General features: G+C 36.0%; 6 protein-coding genes across 6 annotated transcripts; 4 read left to right on the top strand and 2 right to left on the bottom strand.

The window, feature by feature from the left end:
* Positions 1 to 769: 769 nt before the first annotated feature.
* Positions 770 to 5,107, top strand: LOC117793967 (histone H3.3A). The gene is made up of 3 exons (XM_034634436.1): positions 770 to 885; positions 4,460 to 4,765; positions 4,837 to 5,107. The coding sequence occupies exons 2-3, from the start codon at positions 4,484 to 4,486 to the stop codon at positions 4,963 to 4,965; spliced, it is 411 nt and encodes a 136-aa protein (XP_034490327.1). The 5' UTR covers positions 770 to 885; positions 4,460 to 4,483; the 3' UTR covers positions 4,966 to 5,107.
* Positions 5,108 to 7,903: 2,796 nt separating this feature from the next.
* On the top strand, positions 7,904 to 10,370 carry LOC117786868 (protein-lysine N-methyltransferase EEF2KMT). Its single transcript, XM_034625287.1, has 3 exons — positions 7,904 to 8,047; positions 8,123 to 8,933; positions 9,006 to 10,370. Exons 1-3 carry the CDS (start codon positions 7,973 to 7,975, stop codon positions 9,110 to 9,112), a joined length of 993 nt encoding a protein of 330 aa, XP_034481178.1. The 5' UTR covers positions 7,904 to 7,972; the 3' UTR covers positions 9,113 to 10,370.
* Positions 9,096 to 11,989, bottom strand: LOC117786859. Its single transcript, XM_034625276.1, has 3 exons — positions 11,686 to 11,989; positions 11,362 to 11,619; positions 9,096 to 10,310 (listed from the first exon to the last, which is right to left on the bottom strand). The coding sequence occupies exons 1-3, from the start codon at positions 11,744 to 11,746 to the stop codon at positions 9,187 to 9,189; spliced, it is 1,443 nt and encodes a 480-aa protein (XP_034481167.1). The 5' UTR covers positions 11,747 to 11,989; the 3' UTR covers positions 9,096 to 9,186.
* A 2,860-nt stretch (positions 11,990 to 14,849) lies between these two features.
* LOC117787708 (heparan sulfate glucosamine 3-O-sulfotransferase 6) lies at positions 14,850 to 17,767 on the top strand. Its single transcript, XM_034626306.1, has 4 exons — positions 14,850 to 14,884; positions 15,082 to 15,713; positions 15,771 to 16,273; positions 16,979 to 17,767. Exons 2-4 carry the CDS (start codon positions 15,570 to 15,572, stop codon positions 17,484 to 17,486), a joined length of 1,155 nt encoding a protein of 384 aa, XP_034482197.1. The 5' UTR covers positions 14,850 to 14,884; positions 15,082 to 15,569; the 3' UTR covers positions 17,487 to 17,767.
* Positions 17,768 to 18,353: 586 nt separating this feature from the next.
* Positions 18,354 to 21,714, bottom strand: LOC117786273 (glutathione hydrolase 1 proenzyme). Its single transcript, XM_034624442.1, has 5 exons — positions 21,537 to 21,714; positions 21,349 to 21,475; positions 19,689 to 20,544; positions 18,988 to 19,181; positions 18,354 to 18,918 (listed from the first exon to the last, which is right to left on the bottom strand). Exons 1-5 carry the CDS (start codon positions 21,634 to 21,636, stop codon positions 18,411 to 18,413), a joined length of 1,785 nt encoding a protein of 594 aa, XP_034480333.1. The 5' UTR covers positions 21,637 to 21,714; the 3' UTR covers positions 18,354 to 18,410.
* A 3,793-nt stretch (positions 21,715 to 25,507) lies between these two features.
* LOC117793776 (succinate dehydrogenase [ubiquinone] iron-sulfur subunit) lies at positions 25,508 to 27,208 on the top strand. Its single transcript, XM_034634169.1, has one exon. The coding sequence runs from the start codon at positions 25,549 to 25,551 to the stop codon at positions 26,629 to 26,631; it is 1,083 nt and encodes a 360-aa protein (XP_034490060.1). The 5' UTR covers positions 25,508 to 25,548; the 3' UTR covers positions 26,632 to 27,208.
* Positions 27,209 to 27,823: the final 615 nt, after the last annotated feature.

Below are 27,823 nucleotides of genomic sequence, written 5' to 3'. Positions count from 1 at the left end.
GTTGGCAGCGCTAGTGAGTGCAATTATTTTTTCTCGGACGTTTTTAGCACTGCTTACGCTTAATCTGAATATGAACGGCGCACAATTCAAATGTGATCTGAATTAAGTAATAATTTAGCCATAAATAAAGATTTTTAAAGAAAATTTAAAATTCGAAATTAGATAATATAAAATTGTTGATTTTAATTAAGGTTTAAAGTTCGTCAATCCTCGGGGGAAGAAGAGTATATAATTTGACTAAAAAAAGCTAAGCTAAGTTGGCAACCGTGTAAATGACCTAAAAATGACTTCGGTTTTTCTTGGAACCAAGGCTGCCCACACGTTTTCTATGAACCAAAGCTGCCACACCGTTTGTTTCGCTCTTACGAGTATTTCAATTGAGCCTTGTTTGAGCGCACTCAATACAACGCCGGTTACGGATCGTAAAATTACCTTGGCGCGCAATTTAAATGAAAATTAATTTTTAAATGATTCATCATTAATTTAACAGTAAATAAATAATTTATTGAACACTTTAAGCTAGAAATTAGATAAAATAAAGGTTATTATTTTTGTGAGCGTTGGGAGTTCGTCACCCCATAGGTGGAGATATATAATTAAATTCTTAATAAAAAAAACCCGAAATTCAACAAAATTCTTGCAAAAGTAATGAAAATGAGAAATGTCCAAGAAAAAAAAATTAATTGTGCAATTTGATCTGAAAATAGAAATGGAGCTTGTTCCGACCAAACCAAAGTTGCCATACCGTTCACTTTAGTAAATAGTTCAATCGAACTTCAGTTGAACGAATCGGTGCAGCTCTATTGTGAAATCGTCTCTCGTTGAAAGCAGTTGTGCTCTTTGTAAATTCTAACAAAAATAAATAAATTGTGTCTTTTCGTCACGGTGAGTGTTCCTTATAATTAATTTTATTAATTATTTTTTTTTGCCTGATCGGTTTTGTGTTAAAAATAGTGAAAGTGCCAACGTTATTGCTATCTTCGCCAAATTAGTTTGTGCAATAGTAATTTGTTTTTGGTTTTTGTGATTATGGGGGCTGCGCTGGACGGCCGGCGGAGCACCACTTTTCGTGCCAGCTTAGCTTTTTTTTTTAATGGATACACACAATGCGCGACCGCGACGGCGGCGACGACGACGGCGACATCGACGGCGGTTGATGGTGACTTCGTTGGCACGACGGATGCATGAGCACACTTTACTGTAGCGTACTTGTTGTTGCCTTTTTCAAAATGGCGGCCACTGCAGACAGATTGAAGTATCGAAAAGTTTATAACAATTGCAAATTGTTACTCATATACTTAATTCATAAAAGTTATTGTTAAAATGTTAAAAAGGGCGCGCAAATTGTGACTTCATTTTTGTTCGATTCTTTATGTAGTCATTTTAATTATGACTTATCGTATGCTGATTTCTGACCAACATTTATTGTTATTTTCGTTTTGCTTTATTGTGTGCGTTTGTATACTGGCGCTCAACTCACACATATATACACACACACACATGGGTAATGACACATGCGCATCAAGTTTTTGTGCATGTGTTCTGTCTTTGTAAGTGTGTGTTGTTGTTTTTGACTTTTGTACTAGTTTCTTCTCTATTCGGAGTGAGTAACGGCGTTGCATTTGCTATGCTGTACGAAGATTTTAGCTCTCTTAGCTAAAGTTTTGCTGCACATGTATTCATATGTACGTATGCCAGCACTGTGCAGCTGTTCAATACAATACAATACGCACGCACACACGCACATCTGCGACATTGCTTTGCGCGCGTTAAATGCGAACGACGCAATTTTTTGGTTGGACACCTTTCGCTCCCTGTGCTCGCTCAGTTCGCTCTCCCTCTCTCTATATGTAACTACAGACCTCTCTGTCGCTCTAAGTTTCTATTGTTATTGGCGCAATGTTTGCGCTTTGTGAGCCATATTGCCAGCCCGCTTACACATTCGGCGTATTAATGGTGCGCCAAGAGTTTTTGGGGTTTGTTTTCCTTCACATGTACTGCTTACTAATATTGTTATGAAATGTGCAATGATCTTAAGGAAACATGAAGCAGTATAAATGTGTGTTAGGTTCGTGATTAAATATTATATTTTGAACACATGTGTGTGTGTTTATATACATTTTGATAATACTGCAGTCGCATTCTGTTTAATCTTTCGGCTTAGCTGCAGTTTAACTTAAGATGATCTTCTATCATGTGACATTCCTTATGCACACATAAATATGATATGAAAAAAAATTTAAAATACTTTTGCAACCCATTTCTCCTAAAGATAGACAGCATAGCGTTTAGAGCTTTGTTTGCATTTACTCTGACAACCAATCTTGTGTGCTTTTGTTAATATTTTTATCATCGATAAAGCATACCAATCGGAAAATATTGGTGATGAATCTTGGCATCATGATTGTATATCGCTGCTGTTCAGCAGAACAATTTTAATAGATTTTCTGTTGTCGATTTGTTCTGTTTGCACTCAGATAAAAACTTGTATTTAGGAAATATGTTGTATAAAATCGAATTCTTATGTGGATATCCGAATAATAATATTTATTTAAAGCAGGGACTGTAAATAATAATATTTATTTAAAGCAGTAACTGTAAATAATGATTAATATATATTTTTTTTAAATACATTATTTTCAAAAATAATGATTAGTTTTTATCAAAAAAAATAAAACTAAAAATATTTATTATAAATGATTTATATTTTTTTGCTCAAAATAAAACTCAACAATAGTTTATGGCTTCTGTGCTCAACTTTTCGCCGATATGATTACATATTCTTGATTTATGATTTTCCTTTCTTTTAATGGTAGGTGTCCTGTTTTTGTGTTTTAGCGAGTAGTTTACAATACTAATGTATTGTAAGGGTATGCAATTTTTCGGCTTACTGTAAAAGTTTTGCTCAAATGTTGTTGCTGCTTTTGTTTAATTTAGTTTCACTCTAGTGGCGCTAGCGTTAACCATTTTTGTTGTTCTTCTCATAGAAAGTCTTGTGCATAATTTACAGGCGAATGCGCTGCTTGTATGTCCATGTATGTTATGTATGTGTGTGTGTAGATCTAAAACTAAAAACTACAACTCATTACTTCAACATAATTGATTCCACGCGGATAAAGAAAGAAGCAAAACGCAAAATTCACGACGCTCAAGTGGCGCAGCACAAAAAGAAAGGCAACAAAAGCAGGCAGTTGAATTCAAAAAATAAAATTAAAGCAAGACACACACAAACAGATACATATATAAGAAAAAACAGTATAAATAGGTATTTTCGGCATGACAAAGATTTGATACCCTGTATTTCAATTTGAACTGATTGTTCCTTTGACAGCTACATACAAATGTATCATATTTAAGCCAAATCTAGCCAGAATGTATAAGATAACATTTTGAGGTATTTGTTAAAATATCTTAAAAAAAGATAAACCTGAATGATTTGCATACCAAAGGTTAAATTTGAACTGACTGATTGTTCTATATGATAATGTAATTGATTTTAATTTTTTTATATTTCTTTGAAACTGAGAAAATTCTATATATATCATACATACATACATTTATATAGCAATTAGTGTTACGTTATTTGAAAAAAGAAAATAGGAATAATGAGATTCATTAAGATTAACTATGTTAAAAAAATAGAAAACCAATTTGAAAAGCATATATTTTTTGACGAAACAATTATTAACGCCTACTTAAATGCGCTACACATTTCGTGCTGAAATGGTTATACCCTCTGCGAGAGTATAAAAGGTATATGCACTCACACAATGGTTCAAGTGGGCACTTCAAGCTGTGGGCTGCAGCAGCAGCAGACGAAGTCGCAATTGAAGTGGAAGCTGTGAAGTGTTCCCAGAAAACAGGCCCAATAGCCAGCCCAACCAAATAGCTAAGGAAAAACGCACAGCACGAATATCTGAACAAAAGGAAAATTTCTGCAGCTGCTGAAGCTGAAGTCGAAGCTGAGGTTGAGGTAGAAGATTATTTCAACCCTCGCTTTTTGACGCTATGTTGGTTGCTTTCATTAGAGCCACAGTTGCCACATTCGCTTCAGTTGCACGCCAGCGCTGCGGCGCTATGCGTCGCATTGTCGCACCGCATTTTAACTTGCAACGAACTTGAAACTGTAAAGCGTAAGCGTAAGGATCAAACTTACTAAAAAGAGTTAAAGATAATATGGGTTAAACAATTTGATTAGCCGGTTTATCAATGTCTAGTTGAGGTTTGATAACTATATCAGAGATATTTTGACGCAAAATGTCTAGAAATTAATGTCAATATTGAAAATATTCTTTTAAGAAAGTCTAAGGAGGCATTGAAAGACCGACCCTTTGAATATATGTATATTCAAGTAACAATCACAATATCCGTTATCTCTCTCAGTGAACAACTAAGAAAATAAATAACAATAAAGTGAAATAGAAAATTTAATAAAAGCTAAACTTAAATTTCTTTGCAGAATTTGTCCGAGATTTAAAGTAAGATGGCTCGTACCAAGCAGACCGCTCGTAAATCCACCGGAGGAAAGGCTCCACGTAAACAGCTGGCCACCAAGGCTGCTCGTAAATCGGCACCATCTACCGGTGGCGTAAAGAAGCCCCATCGCTATCGTCCCGGTACCGTTGCTCTGCGTGAGATCCGTCGTTACCAGAAGTCGACCGAGTTGCTCATCCGCAAGTTGCCCTTCCAGCGTTTGGTGCGTGAAATTGCCCAAGATTTCAAGACCGATCTGCGTTTCCAGTCGGCTGCCATTGGTGCTCTTCAGGTGAGTATATTGCCACATCATGTGCGTTGGCAACATGACTAATTTGTGTCTGTCTGTTTGTCTGTTTGCAGGAAGCATCGGAGGCCTATTTGGTTGGTTTGTTTGAGGACACCAACTTGTGCGCCATTCACGCCAAGCGTGTGACCATTATGCCCAAGGATATTCAGTTGGCGCGTCGCATTCGTGGCGAGCGTGCTTAAGAAGCGTGGCAAGATGCTGATCATACCAACAACAACAACATAAACATAAACAAAAACAAAAACAACACAACAAACAAGTACACACAAAAATCACATTCACATTATATCATGCATAGAAATTTGATTTATGAATCGAAACAAATGGAATATAAACATAACAATCAAGAAATGCAACAACAATTTAATAATATTTGTCAAATTAAGATTGATTTCATTATAACTTACACAACATATGCATAAATATATCTATACATACATATATATAAGTGAATATATGTAATTGTATAGCCTAGCCAGTGGCAACAACAATCGTCTGTAACTTAATACTTTTGCTATATAAATATATATATACACCCATATATATGTATATATATATAAAGAAACATAATCTATATAAATATTATAATTAATATCTGTAATTCTTATTATTATTATTGCTATTATAAATGTATATTAGTTATTAAGTTTGTTCGTCGCCCGCCGTTCGCGTTGCGTTGGCTGACGCCATCGTCCTGGATTCTTTGATGGGATGCAGTTGCAGCTCAAAGGTCGCCAACTCCAACTCCAACATAGTGTGTGCAACGTGCTGCAATTGGAAGTGTTGCGACATAATCTCTGACTTCACAGTGGTACAAATGTAACCGAAAGAAGCCACTGTGCGGTTGCAGGTCGCCATTAAAGATCATTACTGGGCGAGTGTGTGCAACGTTTCCATTGGCAGCGCAATGTCATCGGTGTCAACAATTGGCTGCAACCGCATCGCGTCTCCACAAGACGCAACGCCAACAGCGGGCGGCCAGGCCAATAAAACAACATCCCACAAACAATTGGCCAACAAACAGCAAACACATCAGAAAAGAGTACACATAAAAGCTGCATCTATATATAAATATATTATTAAATACATAATTACATTTTTTTTCCACTTAATCTTACATATATTTTGAGTAAAACACACAACTTAACATATAATAATAATAATAATATATACATAAATATAATGAATGATACGGAAACTTTTGGCTGGCCCATCAGCCACAAGGCGAATGGACGTCGTAGATGATTAAATAAGTTTTAGATTTAAATGCATTTTATACGTTTAGGCAAAATCGATGATAGCCACAAACAACAGGATCCATGAACAAGTTAAAAGAAAATAGACAAAAATTATAAATAAAATGTCAAACAAAAACAATTTGTGAACAGAAACAAAACATGCAAAATAATCAACAACTTAAACATAATATTTGTAATAGCATTCTCTTATAATAGATTATAAATGTAACACACATTGTATTAAACACGATCCAATACGATGATCTAATCTATTATATACATAAATATCTATATATATACAGACAACTCAAATAATTTGACATAAATGTTTATGGTACATCCAAGATATTCATACGATATATAAACTGACAAATAACCCCTCCAATAATGCACTGACAACAACAAAGTACAGAGATTTGCAAATTAATGAAGTTGCATAGTTTTGTTGCATTCAACACACAAAAAGGAACAAAAAAAATGAATAATTACTTTGCTGTTTTAGTTACAAGAAACACACGTTCAATAGAACATGCAAACAAAAATCCCACAAAAAAACAAAAACTTAAATAAACGGTTTTTTCTAGCGAAAAAACCAAAAAAAAATTTCTTTTTTATTCGAATTTCTTTTTATATTGTAGAAGTACAGAGTACAGTTGCCACAAAACATCAAACGTTGCTCTCACGTCAACTTTCTGTCTGTGTATGTGTGTGTGTCTGCCTGCAATGGGTGCTTGTATCTGTGTGAAATTTGGGTGAGCTTTTGTATGACGCCAAGTGCATTTATTAAGGGGCCAACTAGCGCCATCTATTGGTCTACACAGAGAAACTCAGTTTTTAGTCTATCTCGTTAAGGTATTTAATTATTCTTGTTTTTTTCTCTTATTTTACAGTCGACCTTGATATGCTGCTTATCTTATGAATGTGTATAAAGTTTATTCGCTAATGAACCAAGTTAATCTGCTTACTACATATATTTCAACCGTGGTAAAGTAAAATATATGTATGAAAATAAATATTTTACAAATGCTGACAGCAGGGAAATTTTGAAGCTTCAACTTGCAGCTAGTTAATATTTAAGTAAATAAGATAAAATTCTATTACATCCGTGTAAATAAGTACATAAGTACATACAAGCATAAGGAACTTGGACTTCGAAATGCTCTAAATGTGATTTGTCACATAAAAATTTAAAGTAGACTTCAAAAAACACAACTGTACCCGTATCGATTAGACCAGAAAATGTTCTGGTAAGTCTTAAATCCATATATAAAAAAAGGCGCAGTAAAGAGAAGCAGAAGAATTTGACAACTATTTCATAGAAAACTTTCCGTCGGCGAACGTTTTCTGGTCTACTCCATTCGAGCCATAAAAATATAGGTCTTAATTACAAAAATAAATAATATTTGTGGACGCGCTTTTACTAGAATATTTTATTTTAGAAAAATTTACAAAGTAATAAAAACTGAACTTGTTGCACTAATAACAATTATATTTGGGTCATATAAATATGTAAGCATAATTAAAGTTATAAGTCATACATATTTTTTTAGTGTTACAAATAGCGTCAATGAATAGTGAAATTAAATTATTGAAATTATGAAATTTAAAATTATTTGGTAAAGAAAATTGAATTTATTAAGTGATTAATTTTGTTACTCATTAATTTAACTTTGAATACATTTAATTAACTTTTGATATGAAATCCTTAGATTGCCTTGTTACTTTTTACCACATTCTGCATTATTTGTGTTAAAATTATTATTATTTATTTCATTTCTTTTTGTTTAGGCTGCCACACGGCCGCCCACAAGAAGTGAAAATGGCTGTTAGGTCGAACAGCTGATTTGCCAGCTGTTTGTTGTTCATCAGCAAGGTTGCCAGATCGATCGATTGATCGCGGCTTGTGGACGGTGGACAGTGTGCATTCATTCATTTACAGAAAGCTATTTCAATGGACTGCACCAAGTTTGGGAAACTGCATCAGCAATTTTTATGCTGTTATCCAGTTAACAAGATGGCCTGGTCGGTAGGTATAAATAAATAAACATATAAGGAAATTCGAGATTCGACAGATACGAGATTTGCCACTTGGTTTCATTAGACGCTGCAATTGCCGCTGGATCTGGATGCGCAACGCGCTTTGATAGCGGCAACCTGTGCGCATCCGTTGAATCAACGGTTTCCAGTACGTCGCAGTTACCAGGAGGCGTTCGTGAAGCGTCTGATGCAGCTGCTCAAGGATCACGAAGAGCTGCACGACGACATCTACGACAGTCTGTGTGGCCAGTTGGCCAAGGCGACACTTGACGAAGATGCCACGAGTTCAACAGGTTCCACAAGTTCCACTTATGCCTACAAACATTATGTGCTGCAGCCGGAGGAGCACATCACTCTAAAGGAGTGCAACAGCTTTGTCAGCGAGGGCACCACGGGACTGTGCACCTGGGAGGCAGCTTTGGCCTTGGCCGACTATCTGCTGGAACATTCCAGTCTGCTGAATGCAAAGAATGTGCTGGAACTTGGCGCCGGTGCGGGATTGCTGGGAATTCTGCTCAAGCAGCGGTCACTGCAACTGCCAGTTGGTCAAGTGCTGCTCACTGATGGCAGCGCTCCTTGTGTGCAGCTGATGCGGGACAACATTGCACTCAATTTCCAGGATGAGCCAGCGAACAGTGAACTGGCCCCCAAATGTGCCCAGTTGCGTTGGGATCAGGTTTCGCAGTTCCCTTGGTCAGAGTATGCCACACCCGACCTGCTGCTCGCTGCCGATGTCATCTACGATGATACACAGTTCGAGTCACTGCTGCATGCACTCGATTACATCTTTAATCTCCGCAAGAATCGATGCCAAATGCTGCTGGCCAGCACCGTCAGAAATGTGGACACACTTCACAAATTCATGCAGCAACTGGGTGAGTTTCTCCATCATCATTTGAACATGTTAATTGATATAATTAATTGCCTGTTGTTTGTTGTGCCTGCAGAGGAGCGTCATTACCAGGTGACGCCGTGTGCCAATGTCTCCGCCTGCTCCAGCCATTTTTGTCGGGATCACACGGCAGCCGTGCAAATTGTTTGCATTAAACGTTAACAAATAACTAACTTTAATATACGTATACATAAAATAATCAATACAACAACAACAATGCTTATTGATGCAGTGCATCATTGGCTAATGGTCGGTATGGTGCCATCATTTAGCCAACGCACATTCAACTGTTCAATCTGATGCTTCATGAAGATAATGCCATACACCTCACACTGTATATCCTGCAACTTGGTGCGATGCGTTCTCGGCACCTTCATGCCCACCACGAGGGCAACCAGAGCTGTGATTATCATAAAAACGAATCCTTGGGCCATCAGTGTGTTCTCATCCACCGAATAGAAATACGAGTTCTCCACATTCGCCACAAAGTAATAATAAACCACACTGACGCTGATCAACTTCATAGTGTAGGAGGCAAAGATGATGCACTCGGTGAAGCGAAGATGTGTGACCTCCAGGAGCACAATCTGTTGGCTGGAGTACGACATGCCAAAGAGCAGTAGGAGAAACCAGAATGTCACCTTGGAACCGGTTGTGCCATAAATGATCATGCCCAGCACCGTGATCAGCAGCAACAACAACTGTGTGCTAACAAATTGCACCTTGGCCGAGTAGAAACATAGGCAAATGATGGCCAACACGCTGCCGGCAAAGATGACCCAAAACATGGCATCAATGTGGGCCAAATCATGCAAGCGCATTGCATCATTCAAGGCAAACCAAAACACCAAATAGATGAACAATGCATATTGCACAGCCTCGGTGAAGAGAAGCAACAAGGTCACATGCCATTGTTGATTCTTGGTCACATAAAAGAACTGCAACTTTTTGATGACCTCCGCTCTTGGCTCAAAGATGCTGCCATTGGCATTGGCAATTCTCAGATCATTATCCAGACTATTGGTCATGTCAACTGTGCCGAGCACATGCAACACTTTCAGGCCAATGAGTACAGCCAACATGACGGCCGATATCGATAAATATGTGGCTGCAAAGTTCACATAGATGCCATCGATCAGTTGCTCCGTTGTCGCCGCTTGTCCCGCATATTCATTCAGATTCTTCACGTACGAGGCTCCGATCAGGCTCACAGCCGATGAGATGCCCCCCAGATAGCAGCTACAACAGCCGGAAATCATCAGGGATCGGCTTACTTTCGAGCTGATCGTGTGCAGGAATCCATATCCGGCCACAAATGTCAGACTGTGTGCCACATACGACATATAGGCACCCACGTGATCTAAGCAACGAAAGAATGACAGAGATAAAAAAAAAGTTACAGATATATATATAAAAGAAAGAGATAAAAAGAGTGAGTGAGAGAGAGACAGAGAGAGAGAGAGAGAGGCAGTGATGTATAGTTTAGGAATTAATTAGCTGGCTCGACTAAAGATCAAGTAATTCTAAAGTCTTATATATAAGCACAAGCTTTAAGCTCTTACGCTGAGCTTGCTATTTGAGTTCTTGTCGATCATTGTTTGCTTATAATTGTGGACATTTAATAGCATCAAATATGCCCAATTCTGGTAACGATCTTACAAATAGTGTGGATACCCTAAGACGGACTGTTTTTATCAAACGCAGAAAATTTAGTATTCACAAACATTCAGCAGGTGCTGAATACGGATTCAACACAAGTATGGAAGCGATTACTGGTTGAATAACATGCATAATGCCCCTATTGTTCTTTCTTTAGTTTTAGATTTGTACATAGAAGCAGTTTATATTGGAATATTGAATTTGACGTACTTCTGTACATTTAGGAGAGGCTCTAAAATGAAAAAGTGAAAGTAATTATTGAATTTTATACGCTGCTATAATATTAAAAGCAGTTCCATGGAGTTAATAAAAAAGCATTGAAACGTAGCTTCAAAAGGGAAACCAAGTACCAACAAAGGGTAGGAAATATAAATCTGGTTCAGATGAGTTGAGTTCCCTTACAAGAAATAGAAACATAACATTTCTTTAAACTGAAGTTGGAATTGTTTGCTACTCGTATTTTAGAATTTGATGTTTTTTTTTGTTAAACTTAGGAACAGTTCCAAAAAGAAAGATTTTGAATGAGCATTCCAAAATATTTCAAAATAAATAATTTAAATAGTGTTGAAAGTTTGAGGTGCAAATATAGTTTGATCGAACTTTTACAAAATATATTAGGAAGCATAATAAAATTAAATTTTCTCAGGTGAAAGTGAAAAACAGATTATAACAAAGAATTTTCGAAACAAAGCGAAAAGAACAAGTAACAAAGACTGCTCAATTGAGAAAAGTGGAAATGCTTTAGCTCTTACCAAATCCATCGGCAAAGTAGAAGCAACTTGCAATCAAATTGAAAACTCCAGTCGCTATGAGAAGCAGTGGCTGCCAGTAGATGATGCATTTCTTCAGATATTTGATCAGGAAAAAGCACAAAGCACTGACGAAAGCCAAACAAGCGCCCAAAATCAAAGGTCCATAATCGATGAGATTTCCGTCATGTTTGCGTTCGGCAATGAAGGCGCAGATCGTGTAGCCAAAGATGAATCCGGCGGGAAGAAAGCACAAGCACACTGCACAAAGATCGGATTAAGCTGATATAGTTGATCCCGTTGGTCAAGGTAAAGAAGAGGACTTACCCACATAGCTGGGAGCGTATTTGAAAAACTTGATCACACATTTACTCCATAAATTTGACATGGCTTATTTCAGTTTCGTTTGTGTCTAATGCATTTTAATTTACGTATTATAATTATTTAATTGTTACTATTTTGTGAGACGATCTCATTGGATTGACAAATGAGGTAGAAATGCGAGCAAAGATTGCGTATACTCAATGTTCAAGTCGACAGACGGAGGAATAGATTAGATAAGACCAGGCAGCACCTGCATGATGACTAATCCCCCATCCACGGGGCGGGTTGGGGCCTCAGTTATATTTGAGTGTCTGTGGATAAACGGATGCCCAGTTGATAAGTCTGATAACTTGCTGATAAGAAGCCACAAATAAACGTGCGCTTCTCCCCAAAAAGGGAATTCAAATTCATTAACATAGATTTGAGCCCTCTGAGAAATCCCAATTAATTATGAAAAGCTTTGTCTATGATAATAAACCTAATCTTATTATTGCGCCAGTTGATAATGTAGACTACTCTCAAGCTCTGGCAACTAAAAGCTCCTCAGGGAGCCTCTAAAGTGAACGCTGCCTAAGTGGAACAAACAATCGCCTGTCAACTCCCATCTCCATCTAAAAACGACACATTTTGCAAAGCAGATAAAAGGGGAGAGCGAAGGTGCTGGTGTTTTGTTTACTTTTGAGCACACTCTCGGCTAGGGTTGTGCCGCTTCCATGTTGCCTGCCGCATAAGATTGCTTGCAGCTTACAAAGCTCTCTGAAATGTATTATGAATTATTTTCTAGAAAATCATATGAAATGTATAGAAGATACATATAAATGGCTTATACTTTATCAAGTTTTATACCAAAGTAGAAAATCGCAAAGCTGTCGATGCATCGAAAAATTATAGTTCAGGTCGCAAATATCGAACTTTTATTACAAATCTTATATTTCTTGTGCCTTTTTATGCCTGATTAAAACTTCATAATTTTTGTAAAAAATGAATGGTCTCAAAATAAAATTTTAAATTATTTTGTTTGACTAACTTTGACTAAATTCAAACTTTCATAACTTTGTGAAAACTAAACCGATTTTGAAGCGGAATGTCATTTTGATCATAGTTTGGCCTTTTAATTCATTCTCCATTTAAAGTTAACTAATTTCGTAAAAAAAAAATTCCCTCAAGATATGGGTTTAGATTTTAATACCATAGGGTCCCCCCTTTGAAATTTTGAAAAATAAAAATTTTAAAACTCAAGTTTTCACTTTTAATCAATTCCTCATAGCGTAATTAGTTTAAAACAACACTTTAAATTTGATTCTGAGACGTTTCATTTTTCTGTAAAAAATCATCGTAAATCGGACAAAAATTTTGACTTGTAATTTTGCAAAGTCAAAGATTTGACTAACTTCAAACTTTCATAACTTTGTGAAAACTAAACCGATTTTGAAGCGGAATGTCATTTTGATCATGGTTTGGCCTCCAAATTCATTCTCCATTTAAAGTTAATTAATTTCGTGGAAAAAAAAATTCCCTCAAGAAATGGGTTTAGATTTTAATACCATAGGGTCCCCCCTTTGAAATTTTGAAAAATGAAAATTTTAAAACTCAAGTTTTCACTTTTAATCAATTCCTCATAGCGTAATTAGTTTAAAACAACACTTTAAATTTGATTCTGAGACGTTTCATTTTTCTGTAAAAAATCATCGTAAATCGGACAAAAATTTTGACTTGTAATTTTGCAAAGTCAAAGATTTGACTAACTTTCAACTTTCATAACTTTGTAAAAACTAAACCGATTTTGAAGCGGAATGTCATTTTGACCATGGTTTGGCCTTTAAATTTAATCTGCATTTAAAGTCAATTAATTTCGTAAAAAAAAAAATTCGCTCTAGATATGGGTTTAGATTTTAAGACAATAGGTTAAAAAAAATATAAACATTTACAGTTCGTATAAATCGTTATAAAATCTATGTACTTTACATGTGAAGTTGTGCTTTTTTTAAACAAAAAATTGTCCATTAAAAGTAAAGTATTTGTTTTCTATAGAAAAATGTGAAAAATAACAATAACATTTTTTTCTTTCATAGTAAAACGTTACAAATTTGCCTTACGACATTATTTGTATTTTGTGACGTCACTCGACTTGTATTTGATGTAAGAAATCCTTGCCTACTTTCGGAGGCAACCAACGGGCAATCCACTATGGTCCGGATGAAGATTTTTTAGGAATTAAGTCATTTTATAAACATGTTCGAAGTACCGATATTTTCATGGCGATGTATTCAAAACACATCAAGCTCAAATGTTGCATAACTAAAATCTTAACATTTCTCAACACTGTTCAGCAATCAGCTGTTGAACAGAGTTGATTTGAACAAAGAGCACATGAAACGCATATGCGCATTTTTAATGTTAATTTGAATTGTCTTACAGCACGTACTTAAAAGCTTTATTAACAAAATTTATCATAAATAATATTCATTGTGGTTTGTATTTTGTGTTTATATATCTGTGTTGCTTAAAATCAAAATGCTATATGTTGCCATCTGTAATTTAAAAACTAGCCTCGAAAAAAAATTTTTTCAATAAAATTTTTTCAATAAAATTTTATCTTTGATAAGATATAACTAATTTTGTCAGCACTTGTCAGCAATGTGACTATATGCATTTTGAAGATTGATCAATTCTAAAATTGTACTATTAAGCTCAAGTTGCGCATTTTTGCGCATTTTTCACAATTTCACTTTATTTCAGCTAACCTCACGCTATAAAATGCGTATTCGTTTAAAGTGTGCCGACAACACATGAGGCAAAATGACCAAAATTATGATTTTTTGGCTTATTTTAATGGGCGCATTGGCTAAAATTACAAAAACTTGTGTTTACTTATTGAATAAATGTTAAATCTTTACAATCGACAAAAAATAAAAATTTCTTGTTTCATACAAAAAGTCAGTTCACGACCGATTTTAACAATTTGAACAATATGACATTATAAATGATAGTATTCCGATCTTGATATATGTTAGCCCGAATGTGAGGAGCATAATATCACTTATATACGATCAGTTTGGTCAGATGTTTTGGAAAAAAATAGCGTTTTTAGAAAAAAAAATTACTTTTCGACTGATAATTCCTATTGTTTCTATATGATATAGGTGTCCGATTTGAATGAAATTTTGGCAACACGTTACGGGCATAGTAACACGCATAACCTGTAAGTTTGGTCCTGATAGCTTAAAAAACAAAAAATTTACGTATCGCAGAATCCTAAATAAAGGCGGGACCACGCCCACTTTTCTAGGCCATTTGCGTATTTATATCATAGGCACAATTCAAAAGACTAGACCAAAAAAACTTTATTCGTTCTCGAGTTATTAATTTATTCCTAAAAAATCTTCATCCGGACCATAGTGCAATCGCACAGCAGTCACGGGAGAGCGTCAAAGCACAGGACGTAAAGAGAAATTGAGAGCGGGAGAGACGAGCTTGCGCCTGTGACCTCTGAGTGCGACCCAGTAACAAAGAGAGTGACAGGGAGAGCGAGAGAGATAGGATATAAGTTACTGTTTGCAATTTGCTTGTGAACTCGCAAGCGTTTACTTCCGGAATTTATTTAACGAGGACAACAACTTGGAGGTGACTGTTGGACAAGCAACTTGAAGCTGGCGGGGCTGCTGCTTGAGAAAATAAACAGACTTAGGGACATAGAGAAAGGAAGCGAGCCATATCCAGATGATGTTGTAGATATTCTCAACGTTCGCCGGCTGGCTTGGAGCAATAACTCCTTACCTGGCGGCCACACACAATCATGAAACGGACCACATTGCAGCACTGCAGCTAACTGGCTAGAACTTTGTGAAAGCGTTTGTACTGTGTGAGTGTGTGTGTGTGTTAGCGTCATGTATATGAGCATCTGGTGCCACAATATAAATCTGAGTAGCCGCAGTCTGGCCATTGCTTTGGTCGTCTGTGTCACGCTCGTCTATTTCTCCTACAGCTTCAATGCCTGCCTCTTTGCCAGCCTGACGCGCACGCTGCAGCAGGTGAGTCTCCAACCTATGTAAATTGTCTCATCCGCAAATTTAATCTTTTTGCCACAGAGCAACTTGCGCAATTTGCTGACGCTGCAGCAACGTAACGAATCAGACAAAGCAACGTCATCCTCAACCGGAACTGGAACTGGAACTGGGACTGCCACTGATGTTGGAGTTGCAAGTACAGTTTCCTTGTTCACGGTGTCCATATTGAACACAACCTCTGTCGGATTGGGCCATGGCATGCCCAGCATTGATGGCGCACCCAAATATCAAATGTTGCGTCAACAAGGATTGCGTCCTTCGCGTCATTTGCCCGACACGCTCATCATTGGCGTAAAGAAAAGTGGCACAAGGGCTCTACTGGAGTTTATACGCCTGCATCCGGATGTGCGTGCTGCCGGCTCCGAGGTGCATTTCTTTGATCGGCATTATCAGCGTGGATTACGCTGGTATCGTCATCATATGCCGTATACCATTGAGGGTCAGATTACCATGGAGAAGACGCCTAGTTATTTTGTAACCAAAGAGGTGCCACAGCGTGTGTATCACATGAATATGGCAACCAAGTGAGTAAACCAAATGAAATACTCTAGTTATATTTCTCGTACTCAAATTTGCTATACGATGAAAACGAGACTGCACAGAATTATTTTAAAATTGAAATTCCAATCTCATTCTTAAACTTGCGTTTTTTACCCACCGTACAACTGGTCTTGGATTTGTTATCCTTAAAAGCTGACTGATAAGCTGATATATGCACAACATTTCATGTTTTTTACACAAATCATAGTTGTCTTTATAACGTTTTTTCCACAGAACTCTTTCTCCCTTCCGGGAAATCCCCTCTTTGGCTATTTCGTTCAAGAAATCCTTGACTCGTAATATTAACTTGATCTGATTGATTTTTTGTGTGGATTATTTAATAATTTTTCTGAATACTCCCATATTTTTACACTTTTAATGTTTAATTTATCTTTTTATTCCTTCATCTTTAATTTAATTTAAATTTATACATATTTGTATAATTATTTTTTAAGCTTTTAAATTACTTTCTGTCAACTGTGCCTAGTTAAATAATATATTAGGGAACGTAATCATTAGAAGCCACATATATTATACAAATTACACAGTAATGATTAATTGATGTTTTTAAAAAGAATCCACAATGATAAAAATTGAACTGTAGTCATAATATTTTAGTAAATAATTAAATTTTTTTTGCTATAAAAACAAATGCAAATAAAATATATTCAACTTTATCCTCACTCTAGACTCCTCATTGTTGTGCGTGATCCGGTGACGAGGGCCATCTCGGATTATACGCAGGCGGCGAGCAAGAAGGCGGACATGAAACGTTTCGAGCAATTGGCCTTTGTCAATGGCACCTACTCTGTGGTGGACACTAACTGGGGTCCAGTCAAAATCGGAATATACGCTCGTTATTTGGAACGTTGGCTGCTTTACTTTCCGCTCTCGCAGTTGCTATTTATCAGTGGCGAGAGATTGATCATGGATCCGGCTTATGAGATTGGACGCGTTCAGGACTTTTTGGGCTTGAAACGTGTCGTCACGGAGAAACACTTCTATTTCAATGCGACAAAGGGATTTCCATGTCTGTTCAAATCGGAGGCCAGATCAACACCCCATTGTCTGGGCAAGACCAAGGGACGGAATCATCCGCATATCGATGTCAATGCCATCGAGCGCCTAAGAGAATTCTATAGGCCATTTAATAATAAGTTTTATCAATTAACTGGCATTAACTTTGCCTGGCCCTAAAAACCCGAGAATAATCGAGGAAAAAATCAGAATGGGGAGTGAGAGAGATGTTGTTGCAAATTGATATACATACATACACGTATATACACATGTGTGCAACAGACTGATATTGTTGTTTGCATTTTTTTATACATACCATTGTACTTATACATACATAGTTGATCTATATATACATGTGTAGCCAGACAGCTGATACATATAATGATACGCTACGTAATATTGTAACGTTTATTGCTCAATTATTTGTAGCTCTAAAAATAATACAATACTCTTACACACAATGACAAACAAAAGGTTCCTTCTCTTAACTCTCACACACACACACACACATGCATACTAAAACTACTACTATTACCTACCTTATATACCACACATATACTATATTCTATACTATATATAAACGCATAGAACAATTAGAGCTTACTACGAATTCCTACTGAGATCGAGAACGATCTCGATCCTAACTCGAACTATTTAAAAAGACGAAATAAACGTACTGATAGCATTCTCAATTAGGCACAACAAATACACACACCTTACAAACACACACACACACACATTAATATACAAATACATACATAGTTCAAGATCTAAAATTGCATGAGCATAGCTAAAAAAAAAAAATCAACTCAATTATTAAATTTAAATAAATTGATTTCTAAAATGAATTTAAACTATTTTGCAATGCTTTAATTATTTAGGTAATTAATACTATTAAGTAACAGTCCAATTGGTATTACAGGCAATTTTTAATATAATTTTTGTTTTATTTGTTATTTTAAATCAACTTTTTTTTCTAGCAAATTTTCCCAAGCTTGTAAATGTAATCATTTTAATATTTTATTGTTTTTTTTTTTTAGTTCTCAACAAAAATTATATGGCTTAATATTTGTGCCAATATAATTACAGCCAAGTTAGATTTCGCTAAAATCCTGCCACGCCGCCCAATTTCCTATAATCCGAATTGACGGTAATTCCACTTTTGTCTTTGGCAATTCCACAAATGACAGAGCCACGATCTCGATAGCGTTCACATTGATGTCCTTTCGACTGCAGACTGTCCACTTCCGCTTGCAACATGCCGTACTCGTATTGCAACACATTGGGCAGCATTTGATGATGAAAGCGATTCGCATCGATGGCACTTTTAATGTCCGCCTGTTGCCACATTATGCGCACCAAAAGCGGCACGAGAGCTGTAATGATTTTTGTGCCACCGGCTGCTCCCACAACCAGACGCACTTGACCAGTGGCACGTTCGGTGACAATGATTGGAGACATCGATGACATGGGTCTGGCTGCGAGACCAATCACATTTTTGCCCTCAACAAACGGCAAATCAAAGTAGTTCTTTAGATGCCTCATGGAGTAGTCGGACATTCCATTGTTAAACAATACGCCTGTGCGTTTTCCCATGCGTCCGCTGCCGAAACTGGAAGACATGTGATAGTAATGAATATATAATGATCCAGTTAATGTGTTCTTAGTTATTTGCACTCACTAAAAGTTTATGGAACTGGTTACTGAAACAGCATCGCCATTGTGTAGTACTGAGATGTGGGATGTGCCGTGTTCATCCCGCGAATATATTTCTCCAGTTGCTCCATAGTGCTTTGTACTGTTGTAGGTTTGTGTACCATCAATCGACTGGGCAATGCGAGCAGCCAACTTTGAGCTTCTTAGGTTTTCGAGTAACTAAAAGGGTTAAATAAAAAGATTAACATTAGATGAGTTATGCAAGATAAAAAATTATACTATTCGCATTTGATCTTTCTAAGGACACTATTTGCCATTTGTTTGATGACCTCAGCCGTCAAGTCAATTTTCACTAATCAGATCAGGCAATTTATCGTATATCTATATTAAAAACACTTCCATATTAATGCAAATAATCTAATTAAATGCAATTTTTGCATCAAATAAGCATAGTTAAATTTTAAGAAATTGATTTCTTATTACCCAGTATAATTATATATTAATATTTTCTCTAGTTTTGGCGATAGTACGGAAGGAGAAATTGACTTTTTGATGCCCTAACTCATCACCGTGTTTAATATTGTAATTAAAATTCCATATCTACTATATCTTTTGATTTCCAAAAAATTTCATAGAAGCAAAGAAAATTCGGTAGCACATGAAACTAACAGAGACAAACAGATTCGACACAGAAAATTGAAAGAGAGGGAAATAAATATAATCAACCTGCTCGTCGGCTGCATCATCCAATTGCCAACGTTTAACAAAGCCAAATTTCATAGCCTCAATAATTCGATGGATTGCCAATGGATCCAATTTATCAGTTGCTGCAAAGTCCTTGCGATATTCACGTAGAACGTTCATTATAAATCCAACAATGTGTCCACTTCCAGGAGGCGGAGTCAAATGTAGATCAAACTCGTCCAAAGGCATAACAATTGATTCCATTAGCTGAGCTTGTGCGTCTTGTAAGTCAGTTTTTGTAATACTGCTGCCGATATCGTGTAGGTCCGAGTAAAGTTTAGTGAGTAATGATCCGTTATAGAAGCTGCGAGGTCCTTCTTTGGCAATGCTTTCATAGGTGGCACATAATTGCTTGGGCGGTTGAATGTGATTGCCGATGCGCCAGAATTCCTCCGTTACGGGATCAACAAACATTTTACGTAATAGCGAATCTCGTTTGATCATAAGCTTATTGATGATGAGCGCATCATGCTGATGTTTGTAGAGGTTATATCCATTGTGGCACAATGCTATCGTTGGTGCAACCAATTTCTGCCATGACAGTTTGCCATAACGCTCGTGGGCCAATGCATAACCCAGAAGCTCTGTGGGAACTGCAATTGACCAGCCGGATTGCCTCAGCTCCTGCTCATTTTCGAATCTGACAAAATCCTCGGCTCTTGAAGATTGTGGCGCCAATTCACGACTGAGTATGCTATATGACTGTCGTTCCTTATGCATATAAATGTTCATTAACATGCCGCCACCTAATCCCATGCTCTGCATTCCAATCAGTCCGCTGCAGAGCAGTGCGGCAAGTGCAGCATCCACCACGCTGCCACCATGTCTCAGGGTATCCCTATATTATAAAGGAATATTTTAATGTTTATATGGTTCATTTATAGTATGTATGTATAAAGGCAGTTGTGTCCATAATATGAAAAAACGTTTTTTTTCTATCAAATGTAAAAAACTATTTTATACGGAAAAGTAAACCAACCACAGAAATCAAAACCAACCGAAAACCTCCCAAATCTCCATAAATTTTTGGGAGATTTTCGGTTAGTTTCGGTTTCTGTGGCACCCCTGATAATGTGATTTTGGACACCTTTGATATAAAGTATTATTTTTGACAGTACAAAATTTCCATATTTTATTTTATGACTGCTTTTATTAATGTTGCTTTTGGTTCTTAGAGGAAGTAAGGAAAAACTTTTTTGGATTTGGGAAATATTTGAAACAAATAAGTCGTTGTACTGTTTGATATTGTTTTATATATTCTGGTAAATATCAGATGACTATATCATATTGAAAACTTAATTTTTGTAAGACAATCATATGGTTGGAAAAAATGTGCAACGTAAAGTTATAAACGGTCCAGATTTCATATTTTGGACCAACGAAAAAATGCTTGGAGCCGGTTTTTATATCTTCAAATATTTCTCATTATTTTATAAAAATATTTACTTTAATCTTTACGAAAAATTCACTTAAAATTATGAAAGTGCACGCCTATCTTCAAAATGACTGTTGTTTTTTGTAATGATTACAGCGGAGCCTTGAGCATAAATTGTTTTCGTTAATTGACATTTGATGGTATAGTTTTTGTAATTTTTTTCTTTGTCAAAATAATAACTTAAAACAGTTAAAGCATCATACACACCTCGCAATTAGACTACACTCATTGTTGTCAGAGCAAATTGCCGCTTCTTTAAATCGATGCAACTTGGAGCTGGATGGCGGCAGCGGTACCTCGGGATTAGGCGGAGTTCTTGCCACATGCCGCTTGCCTGGAATAAAATACTCATTAGGCTTTTATTGCGATTCTTACTTGATATAATGCCGACTTACCGCGAGTCTCCAGCTGACCATAGTAATATATTGCAAATAGCAAAGATATTATTCCAAATAAAGATACAAAACGATTACAAATCCATTGCAATAGTATCATAATCTCATTATTGTCTATACTTTGTTTTTATTTGACATGTTGTATAAATTCGCTTAATTTGGTGCACTTTGTTTTGCTTGCAGCAAATGTAAACAAGGATATATCAGTAATCGATTAATCGATAGGTGAATTTAGAAGTTAGAGTTTACGATAGTTTTGTGTGCGACTTTGCGCTAACGCTATCGGTAACTGTTTGGCGGATTTTTTGAAATCTAATTGTAAGCAAGTGAATTACAAATTACTTATTTACAAATATCTTATGTAGTGTATAATTATTTAATGTATTAAATAATAATATGCACGAGAACAACATATTAAAACACTAATTTAATTTGTTGATTTATTTATATAAACATTTTTCGAATTATTACCTAAATCTGACACTAAGATATAATAATAATTTTTTTTCTCAATTTATAAAGAACTTTTGGCCTTTTTTTTTTTTTTGGAAACATAGATATGAATGCTTGTAATTAAGGACGATTATAACTAAATTCGCCATGGCTTTGAGAATACTTAGTGTAAATGTGATCACATACTAACACTAAAAGCGGATAAAATTAAATAAAAATTCGCCTATAAAGTTTTGGTTTTGTAACATATTTTTGCGGAAATGAATAAATGATTTCTTGGCATCTATAATTATTATTCAACACTTTTAGAAGCAAATTGCTATTGCACATTTCCAAATCAAATATTTTATAGGTAAGGTAAAACAAAGTGAGTGTGGCAAGAACCCGACCCATGACCTATGACCTATGACCTATGCTCCGACTACAGTTGTATGCAAAGTGAAGTCGTGAAGTCGCATTGTTGTTGATTTTCTTGTTTTGCAGATTTCATAAATAAATGTAATGGCACCTTTTGTAATTGGATTTTTGTACTCGCACTGATCTTTGGTCAGGAACAGCAGTTAAGATTCCCATGGCGAGCAATGTAATTGATTTGTGCATCCGCTTGCCGTATTATTATTGCACTCGGCAAACACTCGGACATACTACAGCAATCAGCATGAACATGAATGAAATTTAAAAGCCATAAATCTTACGTTTTTATATCGCACTACGCTACAGCTTGGCAATCAAATGAACAAATGAACCGATCCAGCAGCAACACAGGAAGAGACGGTTCGTTGATCGTTTGGCTCAACATCATCATCATTGTGGATCTCAATGGATGGCAATGAATGAATGTGGATCTGTGGATGTATCTTGGAATAGTATGTTATGCTCTGGAATGGCATCTCGTCTCTGCTAACATGGATAGCTAATTCCAGCACGCGTCTCTCTAACTATGACGAAATGTTCACAACAAATGCCAACATCATCATGGCACCTGTCAGACGTCAGCGGCGACTTAACAGCTTAAATGACTCAACCCCATGCGAAAGCGAGAGACGGGGAAACACAACGAGAGAGGGACAGAGAGAGTGAGTAAAGAGGAGGAGACACTGCTCCAGATTGTCAACAGCGTCAACACCTTGGCAGCATCAACAACTTAGCAAACATAATTTGCCTCAACTTTTTGTATGTGATGTATTTATTTTTAATAACACTAGACAACAATATTCTGTAAATATGGATGTATGAACTACAACGATTTATTAACAGGAAAAAGGTATATATTATCCTGATCTACATCAGTCAAGTCAATCTAGGCATGTTTATTATAAAAACTTTTTTGAAATTTATACTTGCACCAAATTTTAGCTAATAAATTTCATCATAGCTCAGATCTGGAAATCTGTTGCTAAGATATTTAAAACTTATAGTAAATATCTTTTTATGTAAAATTAATAAAACCTTTTTTTTAAAGCAGTTTTAATTTATATATAATTTCAATGTCACAACATATAGATATAATTAATAATAAATATATAATAGTAATATATTTTATTATAATTCACTATATAATTTTTTTAATGGTATTATTAAATATATTAAAAATATAATAGTAACATATTTTTATTATAATTAATAATATTATTTTTTTTAATGATATTATTAAATATATATAGTATAATTATAAAAAAAAAGGTCTGTGCATCTTTCTTAACTTTTGATAGGAAAGACTAGAGTCTTGTCTAGAATCGTATCTCCACTCTAGCGCTAGTAAAAAAGTATATAGTATGTTGTGCTGGATAGTGTTCCCATTCAGCGTTGACAATCTTGCTGCTGATGTCCAGACGGCAGGTGCAAACAAGCGCATTGCTGGAATTACCTTTTAATTGTCTTCGAGGCTGTTGCTTTGATGTTCACTCCATGGGCATAAAAAGCAGATTCAGTTAATCTAGGCAAGCTTAGCGGGCGCTTTCCTGTTGTCTTGGACAGCAATCGGATGAAATCTGGGCACACGACGCGTCGTGTTCTGAGTATGTTTCCAAAAAGTGGAGTGGGATTTGGAGTGGGATCGAAGTGATGCCAAGTGACAACATTCTTATTTCGCATACAAGATTCCGATACCAAAAGTCGGCTGCAGTTGTTGTTTGCGTGTTGAGTTTTATTTTTATGAGACAGTTATAGAGGGAAAGAGAGAAAGAGAGGGAGAGACGAATCAACCATTCCAGAACAATTGCTGCGACGCATTTGTCGGGTGTCGTATTTATAGACCTGGCCCTGAGACCGTTTTCACAGTTGGTTTCATTCACTGCGCCCGCTCCCTGATCTTTAGCATGTGTTTACGCCCCTTTGTTTGTGGCTTCTATTCGTATCTTGGCACAGACTACAACGAGCATGTCTATGTCTTTCCACTTGCACAACATATTTTCATTTAATTGCGTTTAATTTGAAAATTACAAACATTCAATTTGATCTGTTGATTTGTAGAGCTCAACAGTTTGTTAGGAAAATAATCACAAGCGAACTTAACATAAATAATAATATTTAGATTTACTCAAGTTCTCCGATACCTCTAAATATATTGACAGCTTAAACTGAATTATTGACTAAGTAATTAAAATAATTCATCATTCAATATGCTCAAAGATGTCTTTTTCACCGCAATTACGATTAGATAGAAAATGACTTACAAAGCTTCATCTAATGAAAATCGGAAAATTTCCTTAGTTAACTTTCTTTTTTTGTTTTTTAAAGACGTATGCAATCATCTACTTTGCCAGCTTGACTTGCTTGATTTTTCCTCCCGATATACGTCTTGAACTTACACTTTTTTTTTTGTTTAAATACCCTTAAGATTTTTTCTCCTTTATTTTTCTTTTTTTAGATTATTTCAATCATTATAATTTGCACACCTACACTTATCATTTCCAAATTTCAATTCAGTATTCTTTTTAAGGCTGTCCAAATTTTATGTTAATTTACTTAATTTGCTAATCTTCTCGTCAAGTTCGAAATCAGTTCATTCTGAAGCAGATTTTTTGCACCCTTCGTACTATAAACTGGGAACTCAATCTTCGCTTGAAATCATTTTTCAGTAGTATTTTACTTAAAAATAGATTTTCTCGATTATAACAATCTTTACCACATATGCGAGAGCTCTTGTTTTCCACTCTTTGTCTCTCCCCGCACTTTATCATTTTGTTTTTGCAAGAAATGTATGAAATTGGTTTAAAATAGAAGTATTCCTGATGTTGGAATAGAAAATAAAGAGTGGCTTAAACGGGTCTGTAAGGGGTATTGAGAAAATTTTAAAGTTACCTGATGAAATTTTTCCATACAATTTGATTATCAAATTATCCACTTTCTAGTTAGCCTTGGGATTGAGGTGAAATGATTTCAAGGCGTAGTATTAGAGCTCGACGAATATTCAGTGTTACATCTAAACTCGAACGGAACATAACTCCGAAAACAAAAAAATACAAAGTCAAAATTGTATAGATAATAGTAATAGTTTAAAGTATTTTTTTTATATATATATATTTATTTCTTTTGGCCATATAAGTCGGGGCAAATAATGCTTCGACTTGGGTCGGTATTGCGCAATCTTCAGCTGTCGGTGCGCAGTCATGTGGCAAGGAGATATGCTCTGGTATCCGCCATGCCAATTCGAGTGACGTCTCTTGAGCAAAAGCAGACTCCCATATTGGATGTGGCTTACTGTGAGGACAAATTACCCATTGATAAAGCGGTTGGTAGACATTACAGCAAATCGTTAGAGGACGATGCCAAAAAAGTTGCCAAGGATGTGACCAAGGACGTTGCCAAGGCCTCCAAGGGAGGTGGTGGCGATTCCAAGAAGCCGCCGAAATCGATGCCAAAACCTAAACCAAAAGAAGAGCGGTTCAAAACCTTTGAGATTTATCGCTGGAAACCCGGTGATCAGCCCACAATGCAGAAATATAGTCTGGATCTCAATGATTGTGGTCCCATGGTACTCGATGCTCTCGTCAAGATCAAAAATGATATGGATGCGACTTTAACTTTTCGTCGCTCCTGTCGTGAGGGCATTTGTGGCTCCTGTGCGATGAATATCGATGGCATCAACACGTTGGCGTGCATATCGGCTATCGATACGAATGTGGGAAAACCCTGTCGGATTTATCCTCTACCTCATTTATATGTGAAGCGTGATCTTGTCCCAGACTTGTCTCAATTTTATGATCAATACCAATCCATACAACCTTGGCTGCAGCGCAAGAATCTGGATCGAGAAATCGGCAAGGCACAATATCTGCAAGCAATCGAGGATCGCAATCAGTTGGATGGACTGTATGAGTGTATCTTATGCGCCTGTTGTCAGACCTCATGCCCGTCGTACTGGTGGAACAGTGAGAAATATCTGGGACCTGCTGTTCTAATGCAGGCATTTCGTTGGGTCATCGACTCGCGTGATGAGAATACCGAGGAGCGTCTCTGTCATCTGATGGATCCGTGGAAGCTCTATCGATGCCACACCATTCTCAACTGCACAAACACATGCCCAAAGAATCTGAATCCGGCCAAGGCCATAATTCAGCTCAAACAGTTGCTGGCAGGCATGAAGAAGAAGCCAAAACCGAAGATGCAAACTGATCAAATGTTTCCCAGCCAAATGTAGAGTAAATGCAATTTCGGTTTTTAGCACATAACACATATTTTGTTCACGTAGATAAGGTTACTACACATACACATACACATGCATATAAACAAACATGTACACATACTTATACAAATACACACTTATATATACATACATATACACATATATATCCATGGATACCTAAGATAAAGGGATATTAGATATACAGCACTTTTGTTGGACATAACGTTTCCGGGACTTTACATAACCTAAATCATCATTCATGTTTAAAACTAATTTGTAGCAATGTCAGTTCTAAATTTTTATCATAAGAAAGACTGAGCTAACAATACAAAAATACTCATAAACAAATAACAAAAAAATACAAAATACATTAAAGTTGGGACTTTTTAATGGAACAGTTACTATTCTTCAAACCGTTCTACACAACACAATTTTCTTTTTGTTTTCGATGGCTCCAATCGAATATGTTTGACACATGAATAACTTGATTTAATGTTAACCAACTAAGTTATCTACACATACGATTAGTTATTTTATATCGAATTAAATGAACCGATTACATGTAATAAAAAAATCTATAAATAAAAAACAAGGAGTTTCGCCTTCTGATCGTAGTTTCGACCGATTGTTCCTATGACAGGTAAATGAACCACATTTGGTCAGAACGTGTAAGGTCAGTTCAGACGAACATTCTGTCAGATTGGTGAAGTTATCTCGAAAAATCGATGTTTTTCATACTAGAATTGGAATTATGATTCACTTCAAAGCTTTTGTTTTTTTTTTATGATACATGCTTAGGTGTTACGTTAAACCATACCTGTCAAATTTTTCAATTAGAAAAGCGCAGTCATAAATATGATCAGGCAGCATTGATTGAATATATTTTGAAAACTGTTAGATTTTAAATTTTCAAACATAACACATACAAAGGGAAATCCATGGAATATTCAAGGATTACAAGTATATTTGAACAAATAACTTATAAATAATAAAACTGAATCATTTAGCTAAAATGACTCAAATCAGTCAGTTGTACAAGTACATATGTATGTATCTTTTTCCTCTCTCTTATTGCTCACTTTTAATTTTATTTTATCTAATTGATACACATTTATGTACAAACAGACAAACATGTATTAATAAATGTTCTCAATACAGATAAGTGTAAATTGTGCTCGCATTTTTCAATCATTCGAAAATTAAAGCT

Source organism: Drosophila innubila, chromosome X (genome assembly GCF_004354385.1).
Source record: "Drosophila innubila isolate TH190305 chromosome X, UK_Dinn_1.0, whole genome shotgun sequence".
In the NCBI taxonomy this organism is placed as follows: Eukaryota; Metazoa; Arthropoda; class Insecta; order Diptera; family Drosophilidae; genus Drosophila; species Drosophila innubila.
The sequence above is the reverse complement of the archived record's forward strand: the minus strand, read 5'-3'. Positions and strand labels throughout refer to the sequence as shown.